Below are 17,754 nucleotides of genomic sequence, written 5' to 3' on the forward strand. Positions count from 1 at the left end.
GTGTATGTATGTGTGTATATATATTTTTTGCATGTGGATTTAAAATGAAAAATGCAGGCAAGCAGAAAATCAGCATATTAACCTTTTTTTTTTTTTTACATTCAGTAAAAGTAATATTTGAGGAATTCTATATACTTGCTAACAAGGACATAGCTCCCATGCTTTGAATACATATTTGGGTTGCCGACATTACATGATTACTTTCCCCAGAGGTTTATTAAAAGCGGTTCTCCGCTCCCTTTCGGCAAATTCGCGATCCACTTAATTGTCTGTCACTCAGTGAGTCATCCTGGAAACAGTCGTACTGTATTTTTGGACTTAAAACAGGGTGAGGAGACGCTTCTTTGAAATAGAAATCCGTCTAAAACTTTGTATCCATCACCGCGATAATCTTATGGTATTACTAATAGTATTACTCATGGTATTACTTATGGTATTACTTATAGTATTACTCATGGTATTTTTGTAGTTTGACTTTCTTGATTCTTGTTGCTCTGAGTTTGTCCTCGTGGTTGAATTCATACAGTCGCTTTGGATAAAAGCGTCTGCTGAATGACATGTGATGAAATTCTATTTGTACGTGTTCTGATATTCTTTATTTGTATACTTCCATTTGCAAGAGCTCTCATCACCTTCAGCCTGCAGTCCTTTAGACGCATGATGATAAAAAATCCGAATCGAGTTTATTTTCACACTTCAACCTGCGAGTTGAACAGACCTCTCACCTGCTCCTGCGACCGCAGCGCCGATACTTTGCCTTAGAATAAAGAATAAATCCTCGTAAATGAAGAAGTTGTTTGACCGTTATTAAGATACACCACCCGGCTTCCAACCCATGAATACGCTTTCACCTCTCTGACTGAAGGTGTGATCAGAGGTGTGCCAACTACACCCAACAGAGACTATGTTTAAATGCACATTCATATTCCACTATAACGCTAACATTGCATTCCCTTTAGATGTGCCGATATAATTTGCGTTTTTACGGCACAGAACTTCGGCATCATGATGGATACCAAATAATTTTTCGAAATGTTCAACAAATATTGCTATATCAATCTCTTCAAGACGGCGAATGAAAGAATGTAATTGGATGGCTGGTGAACACTTTGAAAACAGCAAAATTGGCTCCCGTTGTTCCACTTTTCCATATTTTTGACAAGATAAATGACATGTCAGGGCATCAAGTCTGTCAAATACAGACCAGAGCGACGCGGAGAATTCACGGTGATACATTGTATTTATAGATATTTAAAACACGTATAGCTGTAACAGTTTAGCTCCACGCCTTCCTTTTTGTAATCGTTGTTTTCATCCTGTCACACCATCTCGTCAGTCGAACTCCCCTCACCTGCCTCTGATCACCTCGTTAGTCCCTCATTCCCTTCACCTGGTCCTCACGCCCGTCTCACCTGCAGCCCATCCCCTCATTAGTCCCTCACTATTTAGCTCCCTCACTTCCACTTGTCCTCTGCCAGATTGTCTTGTGTTTTCGTGCCAAGTTCTCCAGCGTTATTAGAGTATATTCCTGACCTGCCTGCCCTGACCTCTGATTCTCTGCCCCGCCCCTTTTTGGACTTGTTTGCTTCTTGGACTGATCTCCTGGTTCTGACCCAGCCTGTTTTCAACCAAAGACATTCATCTTTGTTACTCCTGTCTGAGTCGTGCTTTTGGGTCCACTCTAATAGCGCCGTGACAATAGCTGTATACACACATAGGGGCTTTTCAATTTAATTTGAATATTAGTGGACTATAAGATTGTATATTTTCTTATATTGTAAGATACATTAACTGAATACAACATCCCCTGTTCTGCACCTTTTAATATTTTTGTTAAAGAATATATTTTATAGCATCTTTTCCTCATTCCCCTTTTGATTTTCCCACTTCTGTGATAGGTGCTTAAAGTCCGCATCCAGAATCCTACTTCCTTAATATTTGTGTTCCACAAAACATTGTTTCTTTGTGCTGTCAGTGTGCAGGGGAGGACCACTTTGGCATTATATTTAATTCACCAGTCTCATTATACACACTTTTATAGAAATTGCAGCAATTCGAGATATTCACAGTTCTAATGCTGGAACACGTCGCAGTAAGTACTTAAAGATGAGTGCTCTCACTTCCATGTACTGTAGATATGAATGAAAGGAAGGTGTTGTGAACGCTCTTGAAGTTTCCTCTTTGTAAATCCATGAAAAAGGCATGACAGGCGGCGGTAAACTCACCGATCGATGCTGATTGCACAGAGATTGAGGATGCTGGCTGTACACATCATCACATCCAAAGTGACGAAGATGTCACAGTGGATCTTGCTAAAGCGCCACTCTCCCACTACCTGGAAGAGAAGAACACCAACAGCATTGAGTTACAGCAACAGGCAACATAAAAATACAAGTAAAATCATTAAACGCGGCACATTGGCAGAAAAGATGCGTATTAATTCTTCGACAAAAAAGTGTAAAAGCGACTGTAAAGCGGCGTCGAATCTTTTTGTTTTAATTTGATTTCCACATGGGATAGAAACATTTTTATGAAATTAAAGTGTGAAAGAATGAATGAGTGTAAAATTAAAAAGCACGGTGTCTGATAGGAATAGGGTTAAACTGGCCCGAAAAGCTCGCATAATGCATTTTACAGGATACACAGAATATACAGAATTCAAATAGTCTATTATTTTTCTCAAAATAATGTTAGACCTGACATGGTGGAACAATTATCTGATGGTATTTGTATTTGCTTTGTTTAGAGGGTCAAGTACAGAATAACAAAGCTGTGACTAACATACTATATTTCTAACACCACCCCCTCGATGGACATTCATAGTCTCAGTACTTATTCACATGACATGTTACAGTTCAACATCTTAACATCAGTGCATGTAACAATCTAAATCAAGCATCTAAGCCAACAAAGACTAACTTTAAAAAGTGACAAAGGAAACAGAAAGCAAAACATTTCTAGGATTTATTCTAGTGCACAGATAATTCAGTGACTTCATAATATATTTTCACATAAAACGGGTTATATAAATATATATATATATTTAAAACGTGGTTGCTCTCTAATAATTAGAGAGCAACCAAGTTTTGGAAACAAAAAGCTCATGTTTCTCCATTTTTTTATTATAAAATTAATTTTACGGGTCACGGTATTCTTCTATGCTGTAAAATGGCGGGGGTAAGTGACGATCAAAAAATACTGCATCGATTTTAAAAATCCTTCAAAAATATTTATTTTATAAATGTTCTATATGATATAAGTGTAAGTTCATAAGCTGCATTTTATATTCAGTAGGCTATTCAATTTCATTATCCTAAAAAAAGCTCCCTTATATCAGGATGGTTTGACCCTGTCACCTGTCAATCACTGCCGCCTTGAAAAAAAGTGTGAAAAGACGACACTGCTGCATAAATAAAATCCCCTTCAAAATAAAAGCATAGGATTATTATGAGTATTTTTTTTAATTTTAGAAAAAAAGGGGCCCACGAACGACTAAAACGGACCAGTGGAGAATCACTGCTCTAATTCATAATCAACCCCCGAAGATGAAACGACGATCATCATCGACGATGCTGAGCTGCAAAAAAAATAATCCCCTTCAAAATAAAACCACAGGATTTTTTGCTTTTTTTATATATATCATTTTTCTTTGGGGGGGGGGGGGGGGTCGTGACCCACCAGTTGAGAATCACTGCTCCAATTCATAGTCATTCCCGAATATAAAACCACGATCATCATTGATGATGCTGAGCTGCATAAAAAAAATCCCCTTCAAAATAAAATCACAGGATTTAAAAATAAAAAATAAAAATTGGGGGGACGCAACCCATCAGTTGAGAATCACTGGTCTTATTCATAGTCAACCCCCGACGATGAAACCACGCTCATCACCGCTGATGCTGAGCTGTCCGATGCCACCCACCTTCTCTCCCTGCTCCCTCCCACGGCTCTGAGAAGGGAACGAGATATGAGAGATGTACTAGGAGCACCTCCTACCTCTCCGTGGGAAATTAATCTATGCCCCTAGGACATGTCTGCATACAATAAGCGACAGCTTAATGTCGTTGCTAGGGACCATGACACTCGTGGTGATTGTGAATCATCTGACAGCCTAATGAGCGTCCGTCCTCCTCGCTGTCACAACCTCTCCTCTCTTCTTCTTGGCATTTTTCCAACCTCTTCATGTCTTCATCTCCACACCTTCTTCCGTTTCTCTCGCTCTCTGCCATCACTTCATTTCCTTGTTCTCGATCTTCGCAGGTACACGACGATCCACAAGTAGCTCTCCTCTCACCGGCTACACCGACTCAACCGTGTCACAGGGGCCCCGTAACAAATTAAAGAGCCTCACACAACCTGAAGACCACGACGGGCCCTTGTGGCTGCAACACAGAGGGTAACATAATATATATAATATGCTTGTCCGAGGCAATAAAATAAAAAAAACATATGCTAAGAGAGCATAATTATGATGAAATGTTGACTGCGGGACTTTTCGAACTTCCTTCTTAACTTCACACTCTGCACCGCTATGATGATTTTGAATGTATCAGCATTCGGATTTAATTTGCAAAGGAAATGTGTTTCGGCAAATTGAAAAGGCAATAACGGAGACGGGGGAACTGAGAAGGTGGCTAAAGGAAGAAAAAAAATGCAATTTGAGATGCCACTTAAAATCAGGGTGAAAGGAAACCGGCGCTCTCTGCTCTTTTCATCTAAAATAAGCTGTCTGTCATAATAATAATAAACAAGAAACTTTAGAAATATAAGGCCATGGCAGAAATGTTCAGGAGTTAAGAAAGAACATAATAAATAAACAAATACTACTCATTATTTATCTCTGTATCACAATGTTGGATGGAATAGTCATATTATGACATTCATCAATGGATACACAGTAATCTTTAATTCACATATAATGCAACTTTTTAAGAGAATGAACTCTAAACTGATCTTAATTATGTTTTGTTGTGTGTATTTCCCTTATAGATGTTCAGGGTTCGTACGGTCATGGAAAACCTGGAAAGGTCATGGAATTTTAAAATGGTCATTTCCAGGCCTGGAAAAGTCATGGAAAAAACTTAAATCATAAAAGTTTTGGAAAAGTCATGGAAATTTGTTATAATCACATGTTCATTTACGCCGAGTTTGAAACACTTAATATTTTTTTTAAAGAAAGACGCTCAAAATATAAGCCGGCGTACGCTCTCAATACGCAACATTTTCTAAAATGTTCATGTTTATACCGAGATTTTAGTTTGATCATGGAAAGTTGGTTAAAAGTCATGGAAAAGTCATGGAAATCCATTGGTCACAATGTGTAAGAACCCTGGATGTTTTTAGTGTGTTTTATAGTCCACTTGTGTTTTACTTGTAGGCAGTTTTTATCGTTGTTTAAATGTAAATGTTTATTCTTTATCGCATTGAAACTACCTTAAATATGCTCAAATTACTGTATGAGTGGAATACATTGGAAAAAAACAGTTCTGAAGGAACTCCACAAATGAAATGTTTTACATTTTCTTTCCCTTTGATTTTGATCGAGCTCTGACGCCATGCAATTTCCTCCATGAGACCTGGAATCAGTCACACTTGACAGAGAGGAAACTGAGGCAATTATTGCTAATTCAGCATTTAAGAAATAAAGGGCAAGTACAATGCCTTGCCCACACTCTGTGACGAAGCGCTCAGTAAAGATCACACTGATTTATTATTAACACGAGAAACTTAATAAAGGCCACGGTCGTTGACACTAGATTAAAACATATTTTAAAAGTCGAAATAAAGAAGAAAAAGGAGCGTGTTCAGTGGGTTTGGAGGTCGTTGTGTGGAGCAAAGAAGAGACAAAGTAAAAAGTGAAAGTGTTTGTTGTCTTTATCTTGTGGCCGTGTCTCTGATGGGACAGACTTGTCCTGACATGCATGACATTAATTAATAAAAACCTCCCAGACAAAGTAGCTGCAAGCTGTTTGGAGCAGATATGTGTTCACCTTCCATCTCACGAGTCATGTGACACAGCGGCGTTTAAAGATTACCAACATTCCCACTTCTATCAAATATTCCACTTTCACCGAGGTTTTAAAGTCTCTTTATGCTACTTCACATCAGCTGGAGGCCTGAAGTACAAAATGTCCACCAACAACTCATACAGACAACAATAGAGTCATACAGACAACAATAGAGTCATACAGACAACAATAGTCATACAGATAACAATAGAGTCATACAGACAATAGTCATACAGACAACAATAGAGTCATACAGACAACAATAGTCATACAGATAACAATAGAGTCATACAGATAACAATAGAGTCATACAGACAACAATAGAGTCAAAGACAACAAGAGTCATACAGACAACAATAGTCATACAGATAACAATAGAGTCATACAGACAACAATAGAGTCATACAGACAACAATAGTCATACAGACAACAATAGAGTCATACAGACAACAATAGTCATACAGACAACAATAGAGTCATACAGATAATAGAGTCATACAGACAACAATAGAGTCATACAGACAACAATAGAGTCAAAGACAACATAGAGTCATACAGACAACAATAGTCATACAGATAACAATAGTCATACAGATAACAATAGAGTCATACAGACAACAATAGTCATACAGACAACAATAGAGTCATACCAACAACAATAGACTCATACAGACAACAATAGAGTCATGCAGACAACATTAGAGTCATACCAACAACAATAGACTCATACAGACAACAATAGAGTCATACATTCACCAATAGAGTCTTACAGACAACAATAGAGTCATACAGACAACGATAGTCATAAAGACAACAATAGAGTCATACAGACAACAATAGAGTCATACAGACACCAATAGAGTCTTACAGACAACAATAGAGTCATGCAGACAACAATAGAGTCATACAGACAACAATAGAGTCATACAGACACCAATAGAGTCTTACAGACAACAATAGAGTTATACAGACAACGATAGAGTCATACAGACAACGATAGTCATAAAGACAACAATAGTCATAAAGACAACAATAGAGTCATACAGACAACAATAGAGTCATACAGACAACAATAGTCATAAAGACAACAATAGTCATACAGACAACAATAGAGTCATACAGACAACAATAGTCATACAGACAACAATAGAGTCATACAGACACCAATAGAGTCTTACAGACAACAATAGAGTCATGCAGACAACAATAGAGTCATACAGACAACAATAGAGTCATACAGACACCAATAGAGTCTTACAGACAACAATAGAGTCATGCAGACAACAATAGAGTCATACAGACAACAATAGAGTCATACAGACAACAATAGTCATACAGACAACAATAGTCATACAGACAACAATAGAGTCATACAGACACCAATAGAGTCTTACAGACAACAATAGAGTCATGCAGACAACAATAGAGTCATACAGACAACAATAGAGTCATACAGACACCAATAGAGTCTTACAGACAACAATAGAGTTATACAGACAACGATAGTCATAAAGACAACAATAGAGTCATACAGACAACGATAGTCATAAAGACAACAATAGAGTCATACAGACAACAATAGAGTCATACAGACAACAATAGTCATAAAGACAACAATAGTCATACAGACAACAATAGAGTCATACAGACAACAATAGAGTCATACAGACAACGATAGTCATAAAGACAACAATAGAGTCATACAGACAACAATAGAGTCATGCAGACAACATTAGAGTCATACCAACAACAATAGACTCATACAGACAACAATAGAGTCATACAGACAACAATAGAGTCATGCAGACAACATTAGAGTCATACCAACAACAATAGACTCATACAGACAACAATAGACTCATACAGACAACAATAGAGTCATACAGACAACGATAGTCATACAGACAACAATAGAGTCATACCGACAACAATAGAGTCATACAGACAACAATAGACTCATACAGACAACAATAGAGTCATACAGACAACAATAGATTCATACAGACAATAGAGTCATACAGACAACAATAGAGTCATACAGACAACAATAGACAGGATGCACTCCAGACGAGGAGAATAGAGGACGGCGGTTGAGCGTTCCTCTCCTTGCTGCATAATCCATTGTAATAGAAGACGCCAGTAATTTAGTCCTCAGCATATTAATCTGAGGAGGTTAAAATGAAGTGAACTGAAACAGGTGATGTTCTCTGTGTTATGATATTATCACACAATCATCTGGCAGGAAACCATCCCCCCCCCCCCCCCTGCCTTACCTCAACCGTATCCAGGACAACAGCATGGAGCTACAATCAATTATACGGTTAGCATAAATTAATTAATAATCATGACTCTCTGATCTGGAGATGGATTCCCTGTGGCTCAAATAAATAACGTGTAACATAAATGCGTCTACATTCAGCCCATTCAACAAATAAGCGCGAAAAAAATAGCAACGGCGCCGTAGCTCCGCCCCCACCGTGTCCGCGAGCATTTAAAATCGTGTTTTTTTTCTGTTCAAGGGCCACGAGGCAGATTTGACCCGTGACTGACAGCTCGCTCATTAGGAGTCCGACTCCTCCGCCGGTGAAGACAATTGAATACGTCGTCGATGTCATAATTATGTTCTCGTTATCGCGGAGGCGTAACAATTTATGCACGCTTGTATATTTCATTAAAAGCTTCGAAAACGTCTCCGGCCATCTCACACACACACACACACACACACACACACACACACACACACACACACACACACACACACACACACACACACACACACACACACACACACACACACACACACACACACACACACACACACACACACACCCCTTCAGGCTGACACCACCAGGGGATCGGCTCTGACCTCAACACTAATATTTCTTTGAGAATGCGTAATGCAAAAAAATTACATTTGCTTTTGATGCGTTATGCGATTTCTAATTTATCTCGTATCTAAAAAAAATGTCTTTCATGTCGGCTCCCCTCCGCGTGGACCCAGACGCCCACGAGTAAATCAATCTGATAAAAAACAACTCAGTGGGCAGGTTGAATACTTTATGGACTAACAAGCTTCTGATCAGAAAAACACATATATTTGTTCATTTGAATGGTCATTTATATCACTACACTAAAACAAGTATTCCCATCCCTGTCAGATGACTTTGATACATCGCTCGTCCACCACTGTGATATATGTACACACAGACACAAACACGCACACACTTTCACATACACACACAAACACAAACATGAGTCCCTGTAGGCTTAGTTTTCTTTTTCTCTACATCTTACAGAGAAATAACACAATAATAATACTGTAATAAGGAATGAAAAGATAGACAGAAGAAATGATAACGAATGAGAGAGAGAGGGGGAGAGAGGGAGGAAGAGAGAGAGAGAGAGAGAGAGAGGGAGGGTGGGAGAGAGAGAGAGATAGAGGGAGAGAGAGCGGTAGAGAAGGAGAGGGGGAAAGAGAGAGAGAGAGAGGGGGGGAGGGAGGGCGAAGGAGGGTGGGAGAGAGGGAGAGAGGGAGAGAGAGAGAGAGAGAGTCCTGCTTTCCATTGATTCAGTTGATTAGAGATTTATTTTATGCGGACCTGAGTCTCTGTTCTGTTTTCAGTTCTACTGGTTAGCAGGCATTGATGTCATAGATGCTTTTAAAGAATATATATATATTTATATATATATATTAGGGCTGTGAAACGATTACAAATTTTAATCGGGTTAATCACAGGTTTTTGTGGATTAATCATGATTAATCACATATTACCGATATTCTCGGTATATTTTGTGAGAACATAGAGATTTATGACAAAAGACGGATATATACATTTATACATTCTTCTATACAATGGTGCTGCAACTCAGCAGTTATTTAGCAGTTTTCTTCCATATGGAACATTAATACATCTTCATCCTAAACAGAATGTTTAACCCTCCTGTTACCTTTCGGGTCAATTTGACCCCATTCAATGTTTAATGTCGGTGTTCTTTGGGGTCAATTTGACCCCAGGCTGTTTTCACTGTGTCAAACATATCAGAAATATCAACTTTCTTATTTATTTAAAGGGCTATTTAGGTAGTCAACAAACAAACATAAAGTACCTCACACTAAACTTGGGAAGCAATATTAATTCTAATAATTATCTGGAGGTTTTAATTGCTGGGGTCAAATTGACCCCGAGGGTAAAATATGTTCGTAAATGTAAAGGTAACACGAGGGTTAAACAGAACATTTTTCTCTTGTTTGTCAACCATTAACTCCACCATGATACAATCTAAAGGTGGACAGATTGACAAGTGACTTTTTTTTTGTTCGGTCCCGATGCGCGCGCACGGAGCTCTGTGGCGCGCGAGACAGAGATCGATAAGTGTTAACGCAACGCGAAGAGACAGAAATGACATGCTGCTGTGGAGATACGTTCAACAACAGACGTTTAGTTTAATAAAAGAACAAAGACGTGCTATAGAGAACATGTCAGGGGGCGGGCCAATCTCTTTAATGTCATGCGATCTACCGACACTACGCCGCGATCGACTGGCAGGTCGCGATCGACTTGTTGAGACCCTGATCTACAGGAAGTAAAAGTCGTAACAAGGTTTCCGTAGGTGAACCTGCGGAAGGATCATTACCGATGAACAGACCGTCTGCATGAGAGCGGACAGAGTTCAGATTGAAGTGGTGTATTGGGAGCTCATTTTGCAAGTGACTTTTTTTTCGGCCCGACGACCAACAACATTCTGCGCATGCGTTAAATGCGTTAAAAAAAAACTAGTTAAACCTGTAATTGAATTAACTGAGTTAACGCGTTATTTTTCACAGCACTAATATATATATATATATATAAATATTTAAAAAACCAGCAGCGCTGCATGATCCCAACACAGCGGTGAATGCAAAATGTATCCTTGAACTAGAGTTAAATATTCATCGACGCCTGACCTCTGACTGGATCCACCAGGCTGACATTCTGATGTTGTCAGTGTTGCTACATTCCCGACGTTGATATTTACAACGCTGATGTGAACATACACGCCGTCACCCTCGTGTCACCTTAAACCTTTGACATGCTGATAACTGCAGTCTTGCTTGGCAGAAAAAAAGAAGAAAAAAAACCTTCTCCCCAGGAAGTCACTGGCTCTATATTTAATATAAATGGCGGTTGTTTGCATAATATACTTTCCTATTTTCTCCAACGTCGAGCATTTTGTGTTTCTTTGCTTTCGCAGCCTATACTCTCTGATGTGTTGTTGTCGTTGGTATGAACATTCATTATAATGGGGATGCGATAAAAATAGAAAAAAATGAATATTTTTCATATATTTCACCGCCGGTCTGAATCACTTCATCACTTTATTTTGTTTTCAATCACAAAAGATAGCAGGGAGGAAAAAACAAAGAAGCTATTCTGTCATTTGTATCATTTATGTGCAAATAGTATCCACAGTACATGTGTTTAAAATGTATCATGTGTACTTATAGCACTTAGAGCACTTTTAAATATAAAAAGAAAGAAATGGAGGCAGCTTCCCAAAAATGTAAATGTTTTGTAAATAAACTCTGTTATGTCACCGTCTCTTTAACTTTTAGTTTCTTTTAACTCGTCTTGTTCTGTGTTTTTATGGTTTGTAACTGTGTTTTACAGTGGGTACGGAAAGTATTCAGACCCCTATAAAGTTTTCACTCTTTGTTTCATTGCAGCCATTTGTTAAAATCACAAAAAGTAATCTGTAAGGTCGTATACAGACAGGTGTGTGCCTCACCTAATCAAGTCCAATCAGTTTAATTAAACACAGCTGGACTCCAGTGAAGGAGTTGACCCATCTCAATGAGACAGTGAGTTCAATATGAGGGTCTGAATACTTATGACCATGTGATATTTCAGTTTTTCTTTTTTAATAAATGTGCAAAAATGTCTACATTTCTATTTTTTCTGTCAAGATGGGTTGCTGAGTGTACATTAGTCAGAAATGAAATGAACTTTTTTGATTTTAGCAAATGGCTGCGATGAAACAAAGAGTGAACATTTTAAAGGGGGTCTGAATACTTTTTGTACCCACTGTATATGTTGCTGCGCGTCTTCATCCATGGTCACCCTCGAAGAAAAAGAGATTTTTGTTCTCAATGGGTTTCACCTGATTAAATAAAGGTTTAAAAATAATTAAAAAAGATATCCTACCTCTAAGTAGACGACCCAGGGCATAACCAGCGTGGCCACCAGGAGGTCGGCCACGGCCAGGCTGACTATCAGGTAGTTGGTGGTGGTCTGCAGCGCCTTCTCTCTGGACACGGCGATGCACACCAGCACGTTGCCGAAGACGATGACGAAGATGAGCAGAGTGAGCAGCATGGCGTAGTAGTTGTACGGGTGCTTCTGCTCCTGATCCGTGGCGTTGAAGCCCCACGTGTCATTGTCATTGAAACTGTCATTGTAGGCATACTGGGTAAAGACATCCATGAGCTGTGAGTGACGAAGGCCAAGAACGGGCCCTGCAGACACAGAGAGATAGAACACAGCGTTTAGTCATAAAATAATCAGTATTCATGAAGTAACTAAATAGGCAGAGGCCATTTGTCTATTTAGTAGCGCATCTTTATTCTTAATTATAGTGGGTATTCCAAACGTGGTTCTCGAATGGGGGTAAGTGTACCCCTTGGGTACATGAGATTTGTAAAATATATTTAAAATGAGCATCCATTAAACAAATTATTTCAAAATAGAATATAAGTGTAAATTCATGAACATAATTGTATATATTCTATATTAAATCAGACACTGATGGCACAGCGCCGTGTATTTAACCCAAAAAAGGCTAGTTAGAGGGTATTTGGCTGAAGACATATTTCACACGAGGTGCATCACTGAAGAAAGGTTGAGAACGACTGGATTACATGATGTAGAAGGCGTTAAAAAATGTACCCTCTAATTAAATGATAGCCATTAAAAATATATATCCTTGAATGAACCACATGTGAAAAATCAAGACTTTTAATAAAGTTCCTGAATTGAATTTACAGGAATCCAGTTCAGCTGCTAGCAAGTGTCCATACAAACTACTCAAAAGTCTGACAAGTGCATTAACTAAAACATATTTAGGTATTAACGCCATGTACCCCCCCCCCCCCCCCCCCACACACACACACACACGTGCCGAATGCTCTCTTTTACAACTCCTAAAAACAACCTCTTGTAACATCAGCGTGTGATGTGCGTCTGCTCACATCAGATTATGTTAACAGCACTCTTCTGCAGACACAAAAAAAAGAAGATGCGAGCTACATCGATCGAGGTCTGGATGGGCAACCGGACATCAACACTCGGCACTTAAGAACAGAAATAAACAAATAAATCATTCCTCAGGAAGTTGATTTACATCCTAACTGAAAGCCAACTCTCTGGCACGATGGCAGACAGTCGGGTTTGGTCGTGTTTTGGCGTACCGAGACTCTGACGGCTATGAAACGAGGGTTTCCCCTTTAGGCAACACTGTGAGCCACTCACAGTTTCCCAGGAGGGTGTTAAAGAGGGTTAAATTAAGTGCTTCACATTTATTTTATTTCTTTAATTTATTTAATTTATTTTATTTATTTATTTATTTTATTTATTTTATTTATTTATTCATTTTATTTTATTTATTTTATTTATTTCATTTTATTTTAGCGAATTCTAAACATTTCTTTCAAATATTGCTTAACTATTGTCTTTTTTACTATGATATTCATATAATGTATTGTTTATTAACGTGTCAGGAATGATATATTTAGCTAGACATAAGACGACAAAGGCTTCAGTTTTAATTAAAAAAATGTTCTACCATCCTTTAACCAACAAACAAAACAATCCAGAATGATGAATGATTTTAATTCATAATCAAGTTTAATGTATTATTGGTTTAATATCACTCTACAGCCATAATTTCTTAGTTTATCTTCTATATTCTTCTGTCTTTTCACATGAAAATGGTCCTGTGGTCCACTACAGTGGACATGCTGTAAATATTTTTTGTAATTAATATTAAAAAATATTTGAATTGTAGGATGTTTATTTAACTCTTAAACACATAAAAAGAGGATAATAGAATGAGATTAAACATGACATAATGGTGGAAGCATATAACTCATCTACAATACAGTCAGCTTAGTGAGAAATCCTTGTCGTCAAAAGAGAGTAGAAACTCAATGTCTCTCTATAAATGTGATGCATACGGTAATATACAGTCATCATATGTTAAAATACACAACATGGACATGCTCATTCAAATACAGGATGCTACTCGTGGACATAATCACATCATAGCATTGCAGACATGTTCATATTTAAAAACAGCAATTAGTGCTTCCAATGTGCCAGATCTCATTTAAAAACATGTAAAAACTAGAATGGGCACTCGATAGAGTGCATACCTTCGCATATCACAAGATTGGGCATTGAATTATGAACATGTTGGCATTTGTTATAAAATATAAAAATAAATATAAATATACACTTTTATTAATCCCCAAGGGGAAATTGGTTCTCTGCATTTAACCCATCCTTAGTTATTAAGGAGCAGTGGGCTGCAGTGATGTGCCCAGGAGGCAACTGGGGGTTCAGTGCCTTGCTCAAGGACACTTCGACTTGCAACTAATGGGGAGAGCGGGGATCGAACCTACAACCTTGGGGTTGCAGGACGGCCCTCTTACCCCACTGAGCTACAGCCGCCCCTAGTTGCATGCCAATTGGATCAAAATTGACCGTGCTATGGTAAAAAGAAGATTTTGACCTTTCCATGACCTTGACCTTGACCTTTGACCCGATTGATCCCAAAATCTAATCAAATGGTCCCCGGATAATAACCAATCATCCCACCAAATTTCATGCAATTCGGTTTTATACTTTTTGAGTTATGCGAGGAACACGCATACAAATAAATAAATAAATAAATACACGGCGATAAAAACATAACCTTCCGCATTTTCAATGCGAAGGTAATAAACTTTTTTTTTGAAAGCAAAATTAATGGAGCCTTCTTCCATGCAACCCGATTGTGTCGACAGACATCAGGATACCCTCATTACATGATACCCTCATTATGATTTACATCACTTTGAAACTGCAGTAAATATTAAATGATCATGGTATGCATAGTGGTGCATTGTGGGACATAACTTTTGTATCTTTCAAACGTGTCACAAGATACAGCACCACGATGCATTGTGACTGTAAATCCTTTAAAGGACCTTGGGACAGTCGGTCCAACGGTGGAACACGATACACAAAAGTTATTGCGACGTAATTCTCGACGCCACTCATAATATTTGACGCTGCATCATCCTGCTCTCTGATTTACCACCTTGACTGTTTCTTATACGCCTCGTCTTTTCAGAACAACATCAAACATAAACAAACGCATCCTATTTTACCGTCTGGGTTATTGTTTACGTCATCACATAATCGGTTCTCCACCCTTTTGCTGACGAGCATCTGCTTCGCGTCTTCGTCTAACTCTCTTTTATCACTGCACCTAATTATACTCGCGCAACCGACCAATCATTTTCTTTCCCTTTGTGATTGTTCCTGGAGAACGTGAGTGTGGCTTGTTGTTCTTGCCGGGTTATACCTTTAATCTGTCGCCGTTACCACCTGCCTCTTGCCGAGGGAATTACTCCACACATCACCTCTTCCCTCTCTCTCCTTATGGATGAATTTACATCTCTCCATTACACATTATTAACTCTTCTTCCTCCCCGGAGTCTCTGTGACTTCACGTCTCAGAGGGTCCATTGGACCTGGCTGTGTCGGATGCCTCCTGTCACGGCCCCGCTGATGCGCACCACTCTGTCGTATTCATTGAATGTGTTTATGTGACTCTGTAACGCTTCATTCTGGTCACATGACATCTATTGTTCCGTCCATCCTGGAGAGGGATCCTCCTCTGTTGCTCCCCTGAAGGGTTCTTCACTTCTTTTTTCCTCGTGAAAGGTTTATTTTTTTCTATTTCTTGGGAGTTTTTCCTGATCCGATGTGAGGTCAAAGGTCAGGGATGTCGTATGTGTCCAGATTGTGAAGACCTCTGAGGAAAATTCGTAATTTGATATCAGGCTATACAAAATAAACTGAATTGACTTGAATTTAATTTAATCTGGAACAAAGAATATACCTAAAATAGAAATTGTAGGAAAGCGCATAATATCACTTATAATTGAATCTGAACACATTTAGGAGTGAATTAACTGCTCTTGGCACACATAATCTTGCATAGAAGTCTTGCTTTGAGTTGAACACTTTCAGTGTATCATGTAATGTCAGTCTCTCTCCACTAGGCTACGTCCAGATGATACCACTGGGCCGGGTTTGGAGTCATCTTCAGGATGTTTGACTTTCAAAAGACAAACTATTTTACCTTTAAAAAAGAAACAAATATTGATCCTCAAGTATTACAGAGGAAGTCCAAGATGCTCTCTGGATTATGCTTTGGGATGCCTGTCCGGTATGGACATTCAAAAAGCTTTCGGGCATTCTTCCTCTCCATTTGGAGGAGCGAGTGAAGAGATCGCCTCACAATGGAATTCCAATGTTAAAGACAAAAACCCGGTCCTCGTTCTGTGAAGAAACACATTACCTTGTGTTCAGCAGACTGAATCAGACAGATCAAGAGTTTATCTTCCAAAGACTCAGCTTCAGTGGAATATGTGGGTGTGTATGTGTTTTTATTCCTAAGATCTTTGAAAAACAAAGGACATGTTGTACTACAAGGGTAGCCATTAAGGAAGAGATCCTCATTATTTGGTTAAATCTTTCCACAGCCCTGAAGGGGGAAGAATCAAAGCGCCCAAAAAAATAATAAAAAATAACCCGAGTTGCAATATAAAATAAAAAACCAGGCAGCTGAGCAGATACATGTCTTTTGTCTTCAGGCACTAAGGAGCGTAATACGTACATCCAGGTTATTCTTTAGCCAATTTTGACCCGTGAAGCCAGGTTAGCCCGATAGATGTCTGAAAACACGCCCTACAGCTCCCCGCTTTGAGTTTAATATCGGAGTGTTGCAGACTTTACGACTTTTTCTTCTTCCATTTGTAACATTCACTTGGTTAACTGTTGACCTTTGAAGGTCGCATTATTTAGAGATCTTCTCGTGCTCTTTACGGCCTCATATGAGCACACAGTGCTATATTCAGAGGATTTTGATGCACCTCGAGGATTTTCAGAGCATGTTTCACTTGCTAAGAACAGATTATCTTGTGAACTTTTCAATAGATTCAGCTAGAATCTAACCTACGACACGTGTCAATGTCACCGCACTTTAAAAAAAAAAAAAGGGTTCGCCCGTTTGTTCTCGGCTCGACTGTGAACGTTAAGACCTGAACTTGTTTCATGTCGCCTCGGTGACCTCGGTGGATGAAATATTTAGACAGAATCAGGCGAGAGGGTATAAAGAGAGGAAGTGGGCGAGGGAGGAGGGCTCATGTTACCACGTGTAAGCATTGTTCAGGGGTAGTAGCGATCTGTGCGAGTACCCTCCAGATGGCCCTGTCTAATCTTATTTATTTACCTGGTCTTCATCCTTACTTATGAAGCTGCTTATAAAAACAGAAATATCTGCTCTTTCACCTGCTCTCTTCAATATATTACATTATTTAAATGACCCCTCTCTACCCCATTATGATTATAATCATGTTCTAACTCAGGGGTCGGAGACAACGCTTCAACCAAGTGGATACCTTCCAATTACGAAAGCATGAACTAGTGCCCCTGCTATT

The 17,754-nt window shown here is 38.8% G+C and overlaps 1 protein-coding gene across 1 annotated transcript in view; it reads right to left on the minus strand.

Moving 5' to 3' along the window:
- Positions 1 to 17,754, minus strand: part of drd2a (dopamine receptor D2a) — a 68,285-nt gene that overhangs the window by 14,172 nt on the left and 36,359 nt on the right. Inside the window, exons 2-3 of the mRNA XM_056441576.1 lie at positions 12,191 to 12,501; positions 2,226 to 2,335 (exon numbers count right to left, since the gene is read on the minus strand). Of these exons, the coding sequence (XP_056297551.1) occupies positions 2,226 to 2,335; positions 12,191 to 12,469 (389 nt within the window). The 5' untranslated portion in view covers positions 12,470 to 12,501. The remainder of the gene's footprint in view (positions 1 to 2,225; positions 2,336 to 12,190; positions 12,502 to 17,754) is intronic.

This window comes from Pseudoliparis swirei, chromosome 20 (assembly GCF_029220125.1).
Source record: "Pseudoliparis swirei isolate HS2019 ecotype Mariana Trench chromosome 20, NWPU_hadal_v1, whole genome shotgun sequence".
In the NCBI taxonomy this organism is placed as follows: Eukaryota; Metazoa; Chordata; class Actinopteri; order Perciformes; family Liparidae; genus Pseudoliparis; species Pseudoliparis swirei.